General features: G+C 45.6%; 1 protein-coding gene across 13 annotated transcripts in view; it reads left to right on the forward strand.

Annotated features, from left to right (window-relative positions):
- Positions 1-18304, forward strand: part of FRMD4A (FERM domain containing 4A) — a 676100-nt gene that overhangs the window by 486720 nt on the left and 171076 nt on the right. For all 13 annotated transcript variants that reach the window (XM_069228743.1, XM_069228739.1, XM_069228737.1 and 10 more), the window contains exon 5: positions 4732-4816. In XM_069228743.1, coding sequence (XP_069084844.1) covers positions 4732-4816 — 85 coding nt within the window. The remainder of the gene's footprint in view (positions 1-4731; positions 4817-18304) is intronic.

An 18304-nucleotide genomic window follows, 5' to 3' on the forward strand; every position in this document is an offset into this window, starting at 1 on the left:
AGCAGCTATTAAAGCAACTGGAGAGGAACGAATGGTCTAGTACCTGAAATGATCTTGCCTCTAAAAAAGAGGAGAACCAACTCAGAGCCTTGCCTGTCACTCCAATTTCCCTCATTCTTTGAAGTAAAATGCTGTGATCCACAGTGTCAAAGGCGGTGCTGAGATCTAGAAGAATAATCGCTGACACCAAGATGTGATCAAGACGCTTCCTGACCTCCTCAGTAACTCCAATCAGCACTGATTCCGTGCTGTGTAGAGGTCTGAAGCCATTCTGGGAAGGATGCAGGATATTATTATCCTCAAGAAAATTGGAGAGATGCATATCCACATGCTTTTCTAATATCTTGGAGAGAGCTGGAAGTAAGGAAATGTGCCTGTAATTGTTAAGTATGGACGCATCTAGGTTGGGTTTCTTGAGCAAGGGTGTCCACTGATCGGGAACAATACTGCTGTATAATGACAAATTCAAAATATCAGTCAAAATGGGGACTGTAACGGATGACCCCAGCGCTAAAATAGTGGGAGGTGCTGGGTCTAGGGGGGAACCAGATTTGAGCGAGCCCAATAATGTTGCAACTAGTTCTGAGGAGTGAGGTGGAAACTGCGAAAGCGCTGCTGTGCAGATTATATCATCCTCCTTAAGAGTTTGGGAACTGTGGGTGCCACTCCGGAAGGCCGAATAAATGTAAGATTTTTTTCTGAAAAAAAGATCCCAAATTGTTACTGTGTTTATGAGATGCTTCCACTGAATCTATGTAAGAGTGGGAATGAGCAATTTCTTTTAATAGCTGAAAAATGTTTTTAGGAGAGTTAGAGCTCTGTTCTATTTTAGAAGCATAATAGATGCTTTGTGCTGATTTAATGTCTGCATGAAACAGTTTAATGGCCTTCCTATATTCGGCTTTCAGCGAGGTCTCATAAGATTTTCTCTGTCTTCTTTCTAGTCGTCTACAGGTTCTCTTTAATAGACGTAGATGGGGAGCGAACCAAATAGCACCTTTTTCCACTGTCCTCTTGACCTGGATGTATAGGGGAGGACAATATCTAAGATTTTGGTAATCCAATCATTAAATAGCTCTTGTGAACAAGTCATATTCCCCCTTAAGACAGGTTTCAAGCTCTCTCAAGTGCTTATCCATTCTTTCATGTTAGGCGTAGGCCAGCGCCTACAGGGCTGAGTTACGATTTGGGGGGTTTTGCTTGCTACCAAAGTAGGCAAGTTAAGAGTAAGTAGAAAATGGTCTGACCAGGCCAAAGGAGTAGCGGGCAAGGCAGTTAGACTGACGGCATTACTAAAAACTAGGTTGATAGTGTGACCTTTATCATGTGCAGGGCCTCTGCCCAATTGTATTAGGTCCAGGGCGGCCATATCAGACAGAAATCTTTTGGCAGCAGTATTGTCATGAGTCTCTGCATGAATATTAAAATCCCCAAGAATAGTGAAATTTGGCTTGTTACAGGTTAATTCAGAAACCTGTTCCGGGAATGATTGTAAAAACTGTTGTGCTGGACCAGGAGGACAATATACTAAGGCCCCTGAAAAACTACACTGTGGATTTAATAAGATGGAGAAAGCCATACTCTCGCAATCGGGCAGCTGGAGGGGACGGGAAGTGACCTTAACTGAGTCCCTGCAAATAACAGCAATTCCCACTCCTTTTGCAGTAGTTCTGTCCAACCTGATTATCAAGTAGTCTTCCGGCAATGCCAAAGCTACATCTAGTGCCGATCCCTCATGGAGCCAGGTCTCTGTTAGAAAAAGAGCTGTGGGTTTCCCATAGCTCAAGAGAAGATTGATATCCAAATTATGGGCGACCAATGAGCGACAGTTGGCCAGGAGAAAAGTACTTTGTAAGGTTATGTAAGGTGCATGGTCCGACAGTGCGTTAGACTGTGGACACCAGTGGCAAGAGGCACACGTTAAACCAACATGCGTAGAGTTTGATCAGACATGACAGCCCTTTATGGGTTCTGGTGTATGTGACAGACGGAAATCAGCCCTATAAGATATCCTGTGCCTATTAAGATGTTTAATGAAGTGGTTTCTACACCCCAAGCAGGTCTGAAGCCAGACGAAAATTCATTTAGAAGAATCCTTCAGTCCAGATGGTAGAACTTTTGTTAGGTCCCCACGGTTTCCAGAGACTTATCATCACACGGGGAGGTGGGTCAATAGTAAGCTAGATTATCAGGGTCCACAGTAGGTTTATTTAGGATGGGTGTCATGATTGCATGTTTACGGGCTCAGGGATGTCGTCACTGCATAGGAGGTAATGATTATGCTGGTGATGATCAGTGCAACTGCTGGGAGTCTGGGGTTGATGATTTTTTCATTACTGATGTCCCAAGGAGGAGAGGATTTTTTTTAAAGAAGATCAAAATGTTACTTGTGTCAGATTCGGTGATGGGCACAAACTTACAGAGAGGACCAGAGTATTGTAGGATAGTCAACAGAAATGCAGACAATACTTAATCATTAATTTTTATTTAAGCACATTTTACAGTACCTTTTCAATGTTTAAAAAGTCCATTGTTTCCCTGACACGTTTTAGGCTGTTAATTGACATTTGATACCATCATTTGTAACACACTATGACTAATGGTACAGAGCACATATACACAACCTTAATTGTCTCAACAAAGAGAACATAATATTTTTAGTTTTCATGCTTTGCAAAACTGAGTTTCAACTCCTTCCAAATGTAGTAAACTGAAAGGTGACAACCGTGCAGTTTCTGCATGGTTTCACAGACATGGATTCTATGCCTCCGATCTCCCCCCTGCCTGCACTTCTGACCAATGCATAATTCGTTACATCCAGTAAGGTCAATTTCCCACCATTTTCATAGACATTTCTGCAGTGCTAGGTTTGCAAAATAAATATAAACCATCATGCACTATTTAGTAGGAAACACCGAATATTTAAAATGTGCTGACTGCTTATAGGTATGCAAAAGCCATGAGTGGTGACTGTCTCATTTCACTACATGGCTTTTAGAGGCCTTTGTTGAGATAGTATATTAATGTTGTATTGGACCACTGAGGTATGGTACAGTCATTCTATGTACATTTCCCATTATTGATATCTGAATGAAAATGGAAAACGTATTAACTGCGTTTATGCAGTAATACACAAAAATCAATTAAGTGCCAGTTTGCGGTCGAACACTACACTGTACAGTCGGAAATGGCTTGTAAAGAGCTCTCTATTGACTTACTTTAAACTATTATTTGTTTAGAAACCGTCTGGCAATCGAAGTGAGTTAAAGACTATTTAATGGTTGCCTAAAAACCCAGATCTCTCCAGACTGCTGTGATCCGGTTACACACTCTGACACAATCCCTCACGCAAACTCCACACCACAAATGATAATACCACTAACACAGCCTACTAAACCTTTTCATGGATGTTCTCCAGGGCAGGGATGGCAACACTACTTGTAGGTTTGCAGGTAACGTAGAAGCAAAAATTTGTGCTACTGCAAGAGTCCTTTGATTTTTAGGTCGAGCGTGAAAGTGCCCTGATGTGTTGCAATGTATCTGTGGGCTTTTAACCACGCCCATCACACGCCCATCACGATCACTCGTTCATGGGCTTGCCTTTCAAAAATCCTTTGTTATCATTGGTAAATGCTTTGCGTTTGTCCCTCCTTGGGGCAGTTTTGTTACCACCTTGGCCATCGACCCTGTTACATGGATAATTGCACGTTTTTCGATACGTTTGACTGCGAGCGAACTTCTTTCCCTTTTGTGTCTCTCCTTCACGCTCATGGTGGCCGTGGTGCTGTGAATTGGCTCACATATGTCAACTGTTTTACTTTTTATTTTCAATTTATGTAGCAAGAAAAATCCAGTTAGGAATTTACAACACCAATAGCTCTAACTCGAGCAAACGCGAGACCCATTGCATTGCCCTGTCTTGATGCAGACACAGGCATTCAGTACTTTCGTGGGTTGCAATTCCCATACTACACTGCGTCTGATCTGTTTCGGAACAGACTTGCAGTCTAATCAGTTCACCTTTGTTGGAAATGTGTGCAGCCAGGGTATGTTGGTGCCATTTGTTCATCAGTACACATGCTGCACGCCGAGTGTTTTTTCTCCTTTTGTGCACTGTGCCTTAAATGTTTTGCTTTTTGAAAATACGTTTTTTCAAATACAGTTCATTTTTACGAGCTCTAATCTGTTGCATGCGTCGGCATTTGTCCAGTGTTTATTTACTGACAGAGTATTGTTAAATGTTTGACACATTTTGCTGCGCCGATATCCCAATTTTACTTTTACTAGAGTAGTGTCCTGCATAGGAAGCAGTGTAACAGAGTAAAGCAGTATATTATCTGGCTCAGGCAATGCTGCAGGCGGAGCTGTAAATCACCAGCATAGTGACTGAGTACCACACTACAACTCACTCCTGGTAGAGAACTGCACAATGCAGAAATGTAGGCCTCACAGTCTGAAACTGTCTAGTCTAACAAACTATTGAAAAGAATGCAAACCATTTCTAATTTCCCACTGTTATGGTTAAGCTTTTTCAAAAAGTGCATATCTTATTGTATAGGGGTCCACAATTTATAAGTAATTGAGCAAAAAAATCATTTAGAAAAAAAATCCAATATGCACTTATGTCCCAAGTATGAAAGAAAAAAGTGGTTCAGCAACTTTGACTAAAAAGTAGAATAAAAAAGAATGTCGACATTAACTATGGCTTTCCTTTTATTTTTCTTTGTTCAGGTTCTACATTGAAAGCATATCGTACTTGAAGGACAATGCAACGATAGAGTTGTTTTTCTTGAACGCAAAGTCCTGTATTTACAAGGTAAGCCCTTCTTGGCAGAATAATCAGTAAAAGTGCTGAAAGCCAGCTATCAGGCTCCGAGCTCTGCGTGTGTGTCGGGTATAATGTAGCGGCTCTCAGCACGCCATGACAACACTGAGCGCTGGTTTCCAGGAGATAATATCAGTCTGAATGAATATGCCAGCACGAGCAGCATTGAGAATGTCAGAGCACATAATCAAACACAGTCAACGGCTAAATATGTCTGCGCATTCGCGAGTTGCCTTGGAAATGGCGTCGGCTCCTGAATTTTAAGCGGCTGCGACACCAAGAGAAGAACTAGGATTTGTGTTCCGGGGTTCGGATGAAAACACCGGGAGACCCTTCTGGCACGAAACTCTGACATCATTTTCCTCTAGAATGAAATGCTTAGTGGAAAGTGGGGTGTGCGCCAAACACTTGTTGGAAGAATTGCAGCCTTGAAGTATAACTTCAGCAGGGCACCTGTCTGCTTGGTAGAGCCTACTAGTTACAGAAACTCGCCCACCCACGGTGGGGCGACTGGCGAGGGTGCTGGTCCGTCCACTCTTTGTCGATGTAAGAGGTGGCGCGCAGAGGTGCCCGTGTGGCTATCCAGGCCCGCGCGTGTGGTTAACCATGTGGGCGTTGAAAAGCCCAATCCGGGTAGGGTGCTTGTAGCAGGAGAGTGACGTGTTTCAGAAAGGTGGAGGAAAGGGGTGCGAGGGTGGAAGCGGGGGACATACACCATATCCAAGCGGGGAAGGAGGGTTATTCAAAGAGGATGAGTTAACCATTTCATCAGTTCCGAGTGGTGGGTGTAAGTAGGCCTGCAGTGTGTGGTTACTAAAGGATGTGCCATCGCCCATTCCTATGCTCTGTGAGCTTTTAATCTGTAGCAGAAGTTTCAGAAATCGCAATGTTTAAGTAGGTCACTCTGAAGCCTCCAGGTAAAGATTTTTGAGAAATAGTGAATGTCCGCGAGCAACGTGAGGTGCTGCATCACTCCAGAGTGAGACTGAAGATGTGTGGTTAGGTGACCAGAGTACTTGCCAGCACTAGCATTCAGGAGGAACCTCAGTGGCCCATTCTTGTGTCTTTCAAAGTGACAAGCACAAGCTGCCCCCGCCCCCCGTCAGCAGGTGACTTCTCTTGCACTCCTTGCAGAAGTCTACCCCTGGAACGCTTTTCTTTGAGTTTGTTTCTAGCAGAGTCTAAAGGCTCACGATGCGTTCTTAGTACTTCACCATAGAGGAAGAGTGAGTGTGTGTGCCCGGTTATATATTATTATTCCTGCATGAAATATCATTGTCCTTTGTGTCCTGAAGGGGACGCTGTGCAAGTAACCACAGGAGTTACATAGAGTTAGGCGGACAGGGTACTCTGCCACAGACGTGCCGAGTGTCCCATCCACCAAACTGAGGGCCTGCCATCTCTAGTTAACGTTGATGAGCCGTCACGTGACCACCGGAGGCACCTCAGGCTCCGCCACCAAACCTTACGCGGATGGACCAGACCTGGGGCCGTTGGTTGGAAGTACCTCAGATCACCCACCCTGCTCAGTGCTAATGGTTTAAAGTATCGTTTTTTTGTTATTGTTCGGAACAGTCAGTAGACGAGCGGTGGTCACAAACGACAACAAAAATAAAAATGACCGCCACATCCTGCGAGAAAACTCCCAGGGTGTCAGGGGCATTCGCTTTTTTATTGTTACAAAACAAACTGTCTCTTTGGGATTTTGTTTTTGAAAGTAAAAAAAAATGGAAAAGGTTTGCCGAGCAGCTGCATGAAACGTGGCAGCCGCTCAACAGGTTTTAAGTGCTGCAATGGGGGGTCCTCAAAAGGTGTAGATATCTTTGCTGGGAGGTGGAGGTCTCTAACTATAGTAGGCTGTAGTCTGCCAGGGTCCTAATGATCCCCTATGTTTGGTAAGGTCACAGTGTTACCCACTTGACTTTTCGACTACCACTAGCGTAGTCTGGCTGTGAACAGATCAGATAGCAACTTAGTTCCTTGAAAATACAAGTTGTCTTGCCTTAGCTTATGAACTAGACTGGCAGCCATTAACCCTCTGCTTTTGTTATTTTTACAACTTGCTAACTATGTCACACTGGTTGACATGCGTGAATCACTGGGCCGCACCTCCACTTCAATATCTGGTATATACACGTAGCACTTTTTAAAATAGGTTGTATTGTAAAATTGAATACAGCATTAAACTGACCGCTGTTTGACTTGTTTCTGACACCTGTTGCATTGGTGAGTTACGCAATGCCAATATGCAAGACTGAGATCTTAGGGTAGTTTAATATGTCCTGATAGGACCCATTATTTGATTGGTATTACATGATCCAGGGCCCACGGGTTACAGGGTTGGGCCCAATAATATTCTGTTCGGCTACATGTATTAGCCTGTGGTGGTCTCCATTGTCTGTTACTGTCCTTTGAAGGAGAAACTGGTTGTGCTACGTGGCTTTCCGAGCCTTTGCTTCCCCATTCGGTCCTGGGACTCATGCAGGGAACGCCTTTGCTTTATAGTTGGGGCTGGGATGAACACGACCTTATTGATACTGGGGGGTTACTTTAAACCAGGTTGCACTCCTGAAGTGTTTTGTAAAACTCTGGATGCAGCACACACTGTCCACGGTGTTTTTGTCATCTGGAATGTTGATAACAATCTACAAACTCCTCGATATGTTTTTTCATGCACATAGGAGAGTCGGGCTTGGAACCCAGATATACATTTAATTCATCAGGGCAGTCCAGGAGAGAAAACCAGCTAGCGCCCTTCAGAACGGGTCTCGCATCATTCCAGAAGCGATGTTCGACCTCTGTGAGGTTGTTTTAGAGGCCTTTTCACCCAGTGCTTAATTTGTAAAAAAAAATATATATATATATAATATATATATATATATTATAATAATAACAAATATTGTAATGAATGTGCCGCCTCCAGTTTTTACCAGTCCTCTGCTCACGCTGCCTAATGCTCGGGTTGCCAAACACCAGGGCTGTCTAGTCTTCGTTCCACCTCGTGTCTCGTTCTTCCACCATCTTCCACTACCTCTTACTCTCACTCTCACCCTTGAAGATTTTTTCATGTCTGCTTTCTTCCTTTGACACTGATTTCCTGCCTTTCTCTTCCCCTTCTGTTCCCCATGTTCTGCCTTTCTCTGTCTTGCTCTGCGTCAGCATCTGATGATGAAAAATATGCCCCTGTCTTCAAAAAGAGTTGTGGTGCACACCATCTGCAACAGCTGCCACAAACTGAGCTGCCACTGCGCAGGCGCTGCTGGTGGATACAGGTCCTGAAAACAAGGATTCTATAGTCTTGCTTGCCGTGTTCCTATATCTGGCATTGGAACTTCCCTGGGGAGAGCCCCCTCGGGCTTTCTGAATTCACATGGCCCCGTTTCAGAAGACAAGTTACTATCCATCCGCTTGTTGTAGTGCAAAGCAAATGTCTCAAACATTCAAGAGTCTATTGTGCCAACATCTCCAGTTTAATGTCCTGTGGGAACAATCGGGCAGTTTTCCACCGGCCCTTAGGTTGGTTTACAGGTTTGGCAAACGAAGTGCCACTTAAGCCGCGTGAAGTAGCCTCCTGAAAACATCAAAGTGCCTGGGAAGGGCCCAGTTCCATGCGTTCAATAGAAGCGAGTGGCTTTAGTTCTGCCACAGAGTTCTCCAAATAATGTGGACCGAGTATGAAGCACGCAGGATGCCTGGGTTGCACACCCTGCCCCCCCACGTATGTGGCTAACTTCAGGAAGCGTTAGAACAGTTCTCACGCAGACCACATGGTGGCGCTATCTTGCTAATTATAGGAATACGGCCGGGTAGGCATGTTCTACGCGTTTATTTTATCCGTCTCTATTTAATCATGATTGAATAGTGTACTTCACTGATAGTCTTATTGAATGTCTGTAGGTAATTTAAAAATACAATGTGTGTTCACGAGGCTATTTAGAATTGCACTTCCAATGTTATTTGCTCAAACAAAGTCACGTGAAATGACGGAAATGGATACAGTTAGAATCTTTTTTAGAGGACTGGAAGAGGCCTGGGGTATCAAAATAATTGGTCTGATTTTCATTCGTCCGAAGCACTTCTTTCATTTTGTCAATTCCCGAATTAACTTCCCCTGAACGGAAGCAATTGTGTCAATGTTGTAGTTTTTAATATCTTAACAGCTGTATTTATTTTAAACTGTGTGTTTATTTCGTGCATTAGATCAAAGGTGGGTACAGAGATCAGTGATAAGGGTTATTTGTGATGAATGGGGCAGTATTTACACGTAGCAGTGAATAAACATCGCTGCCTCTAACAATTCACATAACAGACAACAAAAGTATAATTAATTGTCTTTTGTAGAATTAGCCATATATCACACCACTGTGTGGGGGCAGATAGCTGGGGGAATTTTTTTCATAAATTATAAGCGCTTTGTTAGTTGAAATGTTTTTTTTCTTATTTCTGATCCTCAAATCTTTCTGACATTTAAATGGGTGGCAGTTTCCTTCCGTGGCTTCTTGTTTTACCTGGTATCAAAGCAAGAGGTTTTCAGATTCCTTTTTTTTATTACTATGGGTTGTTCCTAGGGTGGGCAACAAACACGTGTATCTCATGTCACCCATGTCAAGATGTACTCTCTGTATTTTTTCCATCTATTGAAAATCAAAACGGACAGGGAACCGCTTTTTTTCTGTCTGTGTTTATGTGGAAACATTTAGACAAAACGGAAACCCGAGATTTAAATTTTGTGTGCATGTTTTTATTGCTGGACTCCTGTGGTTTTATTTGTGGTAGGTTAGCAGAGCACACTAGTTGGCATGAGGGCATGGGCAACAAACATTGGTTTTACAGAAGGAGACTAGCCAAGAGAGAAGGGTGTTTCAGAATTTCCATGAGACGAAAGATGGACAGATTGGGGAATGGGGGCGCGTCTGGGACGTTCCTTATTTGTCACGTCGTGTTTTGCTTGGACTCTGCCTCTTAAGAGTCCAGCATACACCACGTGAGTATTAGGTTTTGACACTAGCCTTGCTTGTTAAAATGATGAACAGCCACAGACCAAAATGTCACATTTCTTGTTTGGTGGATTAGCTCAGCTGCAGGGGTGCTGCCTGCAAGATGGCTGTGCACCCATTGGCTGTGGCCGAATTCCTCAAGCGTTATCTCATCCTTTCATTCCTGAGGCGGAGGCTTTGATGAACTGTTAGTGGGCCAAGAAAGTCAAAGATACTCTACTAAATGAACTTGGGCAAGGCCTCAGTTGCTCTCCGCGTAGTGCTACGTGTACTTCTGGATCCCCGTTCCTGTAAGATGGAGCTTCCGGAGGGTAGGGCAGGCAGTAATTCTGTGGTAAACCGAGCTGCTTTCATTCTGAAAGATGGGACAGGCACGACCTGGCACCTTCGCCTGCAGACAGGGCACCTGCCTCTGTCCACAGACATGGTCCTGGCTTCTAGCCCCAGGCATGTCGGCCTCAGGCAGGACATTGGTGCCTTCTCACGAGGATGACATGCGTCTCCCCACAGGCTAGCATGCATATTCCACACTTCCTGTCTATAGGCTCCTGAACAGGACACCCTCATATAGCAAACGCTTTTTTTAATCCAAAATTCGCACATAGTGAATTTATGATGGATGACATTGGTGTACGTTGTGTGCACAGCTGGGTCTCAATCAGCATCCCTCTATACCAGTGGTTCTTAACCTTTTGATTTGTGTGAACCACCACTTAACCATTACTGGAACTTGGGGACCTCCACCGAATCACCATTGTAACCTAGGGACCCCTACCAAGCCATTACTGGTAGCCAGTCACCTCAGCCTAAGCGCTTTCACTGAACTGAACTGCACAAATACACTAAAAATTCAGAAACTATCATTTGTCAAACAAGTACACAAATTATGAAATATTTCATTTAATTCACAAATATTTTTTTTAAAAACAATATTTTAATGGAACGATTATAGATTTCCTAAATTTAATTCAGACCACTCATCGTCCATACTGTATTCTCTTTGATGCACTTGAACTGCTTACAGAAATCAATTTGAGGATACTAACTTAATTTTTAGCTTCCAATTTCAAATTCTTTCACATTTACAGGCCGTTTTTAAATTTTCTTTTTGGCATTGTGCTTTATTATTTGCATACACTTTGTTATTCTTTAGGTTTTATGTAATTTTCAGAGCCGTTGCAGGCCCCCTGAGCAGGCTTCGTAGCCCCCAGGGTCATCCGGACCACAGGTTAAGAGCTACTGCTATACTGTATTTCCAGACTTGAGGTGGGTTAAAATCTTGATAAGGGATAGTGAAAGGAATTTCACCCAAATTGCAACTGTGTGCTTTAATTTAAATAGAGAGGGCGCTGCATTAATCTAGAGTAATACTCTTTGATGTGGCCTTAGCGTGTCGTGTTCCTTCTGGTGCGGTGTGTGTTAGACAATTCCAGCAACGTGCCACAAGGTGGCAGCATTTTAAATAAATGCGAAGATCAACCCGACATATTTTAGTAGTAACTGCTCCATGCGCTCGTCATGCTCCGAATAACCATCAACACAAACATAGATGTTACCGCGTCCACGCGTCTATCAGGGGGTTAAAGACGGCGCTGCTAGCCTGACAAGCAACCTGCTTAAGGGCAAACAAACCCTTAGATTGCACATAGGGCCATCTTGCTGAAGGCGATATTTCCACCTCTGAAACCAGAAGCAATCATTAGGTGAGGCAATGCTGATAGTCATTAAATAGAATGCAACTTCACAAAAAGGCTTCACCACTTTTAACGTGACCTTCTTAGACAAAGACCTCGCTCGACGGGAAATAGCGGCCACGGGCGCGTGGGGTTCTGGCAGCTCGAGCGGCTAGGGGGAGACAACACGACCTAATGCTTAAGGTGCATTATAACCGTGTAACGTGAGATGGCCGCTGTAAAGTACAGTGGCATAACACAAAGTGACGGGGCCCCTGCAGAGTATGAAACAGGACCCTGAGACTGCCATATCTCACAGGTGTTCATCGATCTTGTGCTGAATGGGGCCCCCTGGCGGTTTTGAGGGTCCCTGAGCGTTGCCCCTCCCCCCGCGCTGTATATGCCTGCGCTATGCCCCTGGTAACTATAGTAGATATGTTCAGCATACTCCTTAATTCATGACTTGTTACCTCTAAGTGAAGGTCGCCTGTGCTATCCTAACTCATTGATAAATACAGGAAGTGTCCGTCACAGCGCACCCCGGGGCAGAGTTCACTTTTTCCTCCTACAGCCAGACCTCTGCAAGCGATCTTTCCATTGCCCCTGGCGCTCCCGCTCTTCCACACCTCGTCCTGCCTTTCTGAGCACTCCAACCTGGTGCAAAGAATCTTGTACCCGCCGCAGACATACCCTGGTGCATTGTCCCCTCTCACGTGGAATTCATTTGAAAGCCACTTGGGTAGGTGGGCGGGCGACCATCACCCGGTCTGGATTCCATTCTTGAATCATCAAAAGCTGTCGGTGAGCTACTGCGCCATCAGATCTCTCTATCCTCTCTAGGAGGAATGTCAAGGATAGTTACCCGCTCTCTATCCTCTCCAGGAGGAATGTCAGCTGATAGTTACCCGCTCTCGATCCTCTCCAGGAGGAATGTCAACGATAGTTACCCGCTCTCGATCCTCTCCAGGAGGAATGTCAACGATAGTTACCCGCTCTCTATCCTCTGCAGGAGGAATGTCAATGATAGTTACCCGCTCTCTATCCTCTCCAGGAGGAATGTCAGCTGATAGTTACCCGCTCTCGATCCTCTCCAGGAGGAATGTCAACGATAGTTACCCGCTCTCTATCCTCTCCAGGAGGAATGTCAACGATAGTTACCCGCTCTCTATCCTCTCCAGGAGGAATGTCAACGATAGTTACCCGCTCTCGATCCTCTCCAGGAGGAATGTCAACGATAGTTACCCGCTCTCTATCCTCTGCAGGAGGAATGTCAATGATAGTTACCCGCTCTCTATCCTCTCCAGGAGGAATGTCAGCTGATAGTTACCCGCTCTCTATCCTCTCCAGGAGGAATGTCAACGATAGTTACCTGCTCTCTATCCTCTCCAGGAGGAATGTCAACGATAGTTACCCGCTCTCTATCCTCTCCAGGAGGAATGTCAACGATAGTTACCCGCTCTCGATCCTCTCCAGGAGGAATGTCAACGATAGTTACCCGCTCTCTATCCTCTGCAGGAGGAATGTCAATGATAGTTACCCGCTCTCTATCCTCTCCAGGAGGAATGTCAGCTGATAGTTACCCGCTCTCTATCCTCTCCAGGAGGAATGTCAAGGATAGTTACCCGCTCTCTATCCTCTCCAGGAGGAATGTCAAGGATAGTTACCCGCTCTCTATCCTCTCCAGGAGGAATGTCAGCTGATAGTTACCCGCTCTCGATCCTCTCCAGGAGGAATGTCAACGATAGTTACCCGCTCTCTATCCTCTGCAGGAGGAATGTCAACGGATAGTTACCCGCTCTCTATCCTCTGCAGGAGGAATGCCAACTGATAGTTACCCGCTCTATCTGGAGGAATGTCAACGGATAGTTACCCGCTCTCTATCCTCTCCAGGAGGAATGTCAGCTGATTGTCAGCTGATAGTTACCCGCTCTCGATCCTCTCCAGGAGGAATGTTAACGGATAGTTACCCGCTCTCTATCCTCTCCAGGAGGAATGTCAACGGATAGTTACCCGCTCTCTATCCTCTCCAGGAGGAATGTCAATGGATAGTTACCCGCTCTCTATCCTCTCCAGGAGGAATGTCAATGGATAGTTACCCGCTCTCTATCCTCTACAGGAGGAATGCCAACTGATAGTTACCCACATCCTGGGCTGGTAGCCATCAAGTTGCCATATGCAAATCAGTGATTCGTGAAATGAAACAGATTGAAGTGGGAGTATCTATTTTTATTCTCATATAGTGGCACCTTCCAGTTTCATAACCAGTCCAACCAACATCCCCGATCACTTAATCCTAACCCGACTGAATTTTACTCGACAGGACATTGTGTAAATTAGCATGTAGAGGCCAGGTCAAGGTAAGCATTTTAATGGCTGCAGAGTTGATAGTTTGTGAGGCAAGACTATTTAAACGTCTGCGCGCTCCATCAACATTTGTATTGGCCCACCCAGTTCTCATTGGGAAAGAGTTCTCGCGCAGGCACAGACCGCAGTCCTCTTGTTTTTTAGTATTTCCTCTCTAGCGAACCTGTGCTGTAACTAGGCAACTTACAGACTGTTAAAAAGAAAACACAAGCCACAGTACACAAAACTAAAAACATGGTTTAGAACTTGCACGTGTGTACAGCTTCCTATCTGGAAGACAAAATATTCATCATAAAAAGTCATCACAGTTTGACACAGCATAAGAAATGGATGTTCCCAATTTAGCTTGATAGGAATTCAGCAAACGTCAAATTCAGCATGCGCGAGCCCTCCAGGAGGTTCCGGAGTTGGCACAGTGGCGTCACTCAGGGAGATCTTATTTTCAATGAAAACAGTGGGAGGTAAACGGAATCTTCGAGTGTATTAATTCATTAGACTTTTGCTGCGCAGCGCTTCAGGGGCCATGTTCCCTAGTTCTCTTACTGGGCCTCAGAAGTACTTTCTCACATACTTGGTAGTGCACTCTGCTAGGAACTTTGCCAAAATGTCACCTCACAGAAGACGGGGCACTATATGAGGTTGTACGTAATAGAGGTGAAGCAGGTGGGATGGCAACGGTGGAGCTTAAGGGCATGACCTTCCAGGAAATATGAACTTTACTGCCTTAAAAGAAAGTGAAAGCAGTAAGTAGGAAGATCAAACTAGCTAGTCGGGAACTTTCCACTTCTACGAACTTGTTGTGGCTTGATCGCTTAGTCGGAGGGTGGGCGGGGCTACGTGTATCCAAGGGATGACATCACCCGAGCAGGAGGCCTGAACTCAACATTGGCCACAGGCTACGCCAAGAGGCCCTAGAGCACTGGTCTTCAAACTTTTTATTGCCCCCATGCCCCTTGTCAATATATTTCATTAGGGTCTCAGAATGAAAGCATACTTTTCACAATTATTCTCTGAAAATGCCAGTTTTAAACATATTTAACAATTCATACATTTTAGTTATGTTCAGTTATTCCTTTTAAAAATGCAGTCAAATACGTAATTGGAAAAATGATATGAAAGCTCTGGTCTTTCTAAGTGTAAATCTATCCCCAGCGTGACTCTGTATTAGAAATAGGGATGAGGTGGACCTTGAGGATTATTTGAGTATCTCCCCCTTTGGCACCTACTCCCAGCCAGGATTTGAGTGACAACAGTTACTATCAGGGGCCCATAACAGAATAGCACACTGCCGCTCAGTCATTTACAGTAAAAACAAAGCACTATACTCCGCATGATGTTCCTCTTGGCCATTGTCTGCCCCCTCTCCCCCCCCCCCCCGTGACCAGCTCACACCCCCTTCCTCAAAGGGTCCTGCCCCCTAGTTTGAAGCCCTCTTCTCTACACTGAGGCTCCCCGTTGGAATCTTTGCAGTTAAAGTGCCCGGTCTGCTGCCATACCGCTGAACGTGCCACCTGCATGAAACACGCTCGCCTGGCAGCATGCACACAGAAGAGCGATTCGTTTTCGTATGTCTGCTTCCTGGTGGCATTGCTTGAACTAGTGGTTCTCAGGGCCCTTTCAGTGAGTGTAAACCCTTTATTGAGATCAAAGAAGCAGTTCCAAGCCTATAGTTGAGTAATACAACAGTCTTTCGAGATTTTAAGAGTACATTTGTGTTTCTCATGCCTTTAAAAACTCAGTCTTATTCACAAAAAAGTAAAAATACAGGCAGAGATTTACATCTCAGTCTCAACATATTTTTATATGTTTTGCTACATTGACAGCTGCACCAGGCAGAGGTTTTCAGGTGTAGTTCTGGGAATGTCATGTGGCTTCTCCCAAAGCTTCTGTTCTATGCTGAGTTCTCCCTGGCGGAGAACTGCCAACAGGGGTAAAGTAGACTCCTTTGCACATGCATTTTTTATTTTTATCTGTGGGAAAACACTTGTTTGTATGGTGAAATATATTCCCCAGTACCCCCATCAAAGGTAGGGATAATCCATTCACTTTTCCATTCTCTTCTTCAGCCATTGGCTTGACTAAATCTCTGACCAATCCCAGCGTGGAAGGGGTCAGAAAGGAGAAGAGAATACTCACAAACATGCACAGTTATGGATGTCCCAAAATTTCCAAGGTAAAACACACATTGTAACACCCACATTCCAACCCTTAAGTGGGATTTACTATTTTGGCTTTCTCTCCACTTGAAGCAAACAAAACTGCATGAATAAATAAATGTTCGATGGAATCTGTCGCTGTAGATACGCATGTTCTGCAATAGCTCGCCATCTGGTGTTGGGCCGGAGTGTTACAAGTTGTTTTTCTTCGAAGAAGTCTTTCGAGTCACGGGACCGAGTGACTCCTCCTTTTGTCTCCATTGCGCATGGGCGTCGACTCTATCCTCGATTGTTTTTTTTCCGCCATCGGGTTCGGACGTGTTCCTGTCGCTCCGAGTTTCGGAACGGAAAATTAGCTAATTTCGGAAGATTTTCGTCGGTATTGTTGCGTTCGGGATCGGCGTACTTACATTCAACACCGCATCGAAGATCGAAGAGCTCCGGTGCCCTTCGGGGTAGTTTTTTCGATCCTCCGTCGGGGCCTGGTCGGCCCGACCGCGTGCTGAAGAACGCCGATGGAACGGACCCCGTTTCGTTTCTGCCCCAAATGCCACAATAAATACCCCTACACAGACCAACACTTGGTCTGCAACCTGTGCCTGTCACCTGAGCACAGCGAAGACACCTGCGAGGCCTGTTGTGCGTTCCGGTCCCGAAAAACACTCCGAGACCGTCGAGCCAGAAGACTTCAGATGGCGTCCGCACCGACAGCCCAACGGGAGTTCGAGGAACAGGAAGAGGAAGGTACCTTCTCGATCCAAGACTCCGACTCCGAAGGATTCGACGATACACAAACCGTGAGTAAGACGTCGAAAACCACACAGAGAAACATTTACAAGGCCCAGGGGACGCCACTGCCACCAGGCCATGGCTCGACCCATAAATTCGGTGACCGACCATCGGCACCGAAAAAGGCCCAAACAGTGCCGAGATCGTCCGACTCCGGTCGAGACACCGGCACGCAGCCTTCTCGGGACCGAGAAAGTGCTGGAGACAAGCCTCGACACCGTGATGCCGGTGTGGACACGGCTCGACGCCGAGACAGCGGCACAGAAACAGATCGACGCCGAGAGGTTTCGGCCCCGAAAAGGAAAAAAGTCACCTCGGAGCCGAAAAAACACGCAGACAAAGTTTCGATGCCGAAACAAACTGCAAGCGACCCAGCTTCAGGCTCTTATACAGAAGAGCACTCGCTAACCTCCCAAATGCAGAAGCATAGGTTTGAGGAAGAGCTACAAGCAACTGATGTGGACCATACGCAAAAGCGTATCTTCATTCAGCAGGGGACAGGAAAAATAAGCACCCTTCCCCCCATTAGGAGAAAGAGGAGGTTGGAGTTCCAGACGGAACAAACACCACAACCAAAAGTGGTGAAAAGAGTTACACCACCACCCTCACCTCCGCCCGTGATTGACGTTTCACCAGCACAAACTCCATCACACTCCCCAGCTCACACCACCATGAGCCAGGGTGACCAAGATCAGGACGCATGGGACCTATACGACGCCCCAGTGTCAGATAACAGTCCGGAGGCATACCCTGCGAAGCCATCTCCACCAGAAGACAGCACCGCGTACTCTCAAGTGGTGGCTAGAGCAGCACAATTTCACCACGTAAGCCTCCACTCAGAACAGGTCGAGGATGATTTCTTATTCAACACACTCTCCTCCACCCACAGCTCATACCAAAGCCTGCCTATGCTCCCTGGTATGCTCCGCCACGCAAAAGACATCTTTAAGGAGCCGGTTAAAAGTAGGGCAATCACACCAAGGGTAGAAAAAAAGTATAAGCCGCCTCCTACGGACCCGGTTTTCATCACTACACAGCTGCCACCAGACTCTGTCGTTGTAGGAGCAGCTAGGAAAAGGGCCAACTCTCACACATCTGGAGATGCACCACCCCCAGATAAAGAAAGCCGCAAGTTTGATGCAGCTGGTAAAAGAGTCGCAGCACAAGCTGCAAACCAGTGCCGCATCGCGAACTCCCAGGCACTACTTGCGCGCTATGACAGAGCCCACTGGGACGAGATGCAACATCTCATTGAACATCTGCCCAAGGACTTACAAAATAGGGCAAAACAAGTGGTTGAGGAGGGACAGGCCATCTCCAACAACCAGATCCGCTCCTCCATGGACGCTGCAGATACAGCTGCACGGACAATTAATACATCTGTAACTATCAGAAGGCATGCATGGCTCCGAACGTCTGGATTTAAACCAGAGATTCAACAAGCAGTTCTCAATATGCCTTTTAATGAAAAAGAACTGTTCGGTCCAGAAGTGGACACAG

Source organism: Pleurodeles waltl, chromosome 4_1 (assembly GCF_031143425.1).
Source record: "Pleurodeles waltl isolate 20211129_DDA chromosome 4_1, aPleWal1.hap1.20221129, whole genome shotgun sequence".
Taxonomy (NCBI): domain Eukaryota; kingdom Metazoa; phylum Chordata; class Amphibia; order Caudata; family Salamandridae; genus Pleurodeles; species Pleurodeles waltl.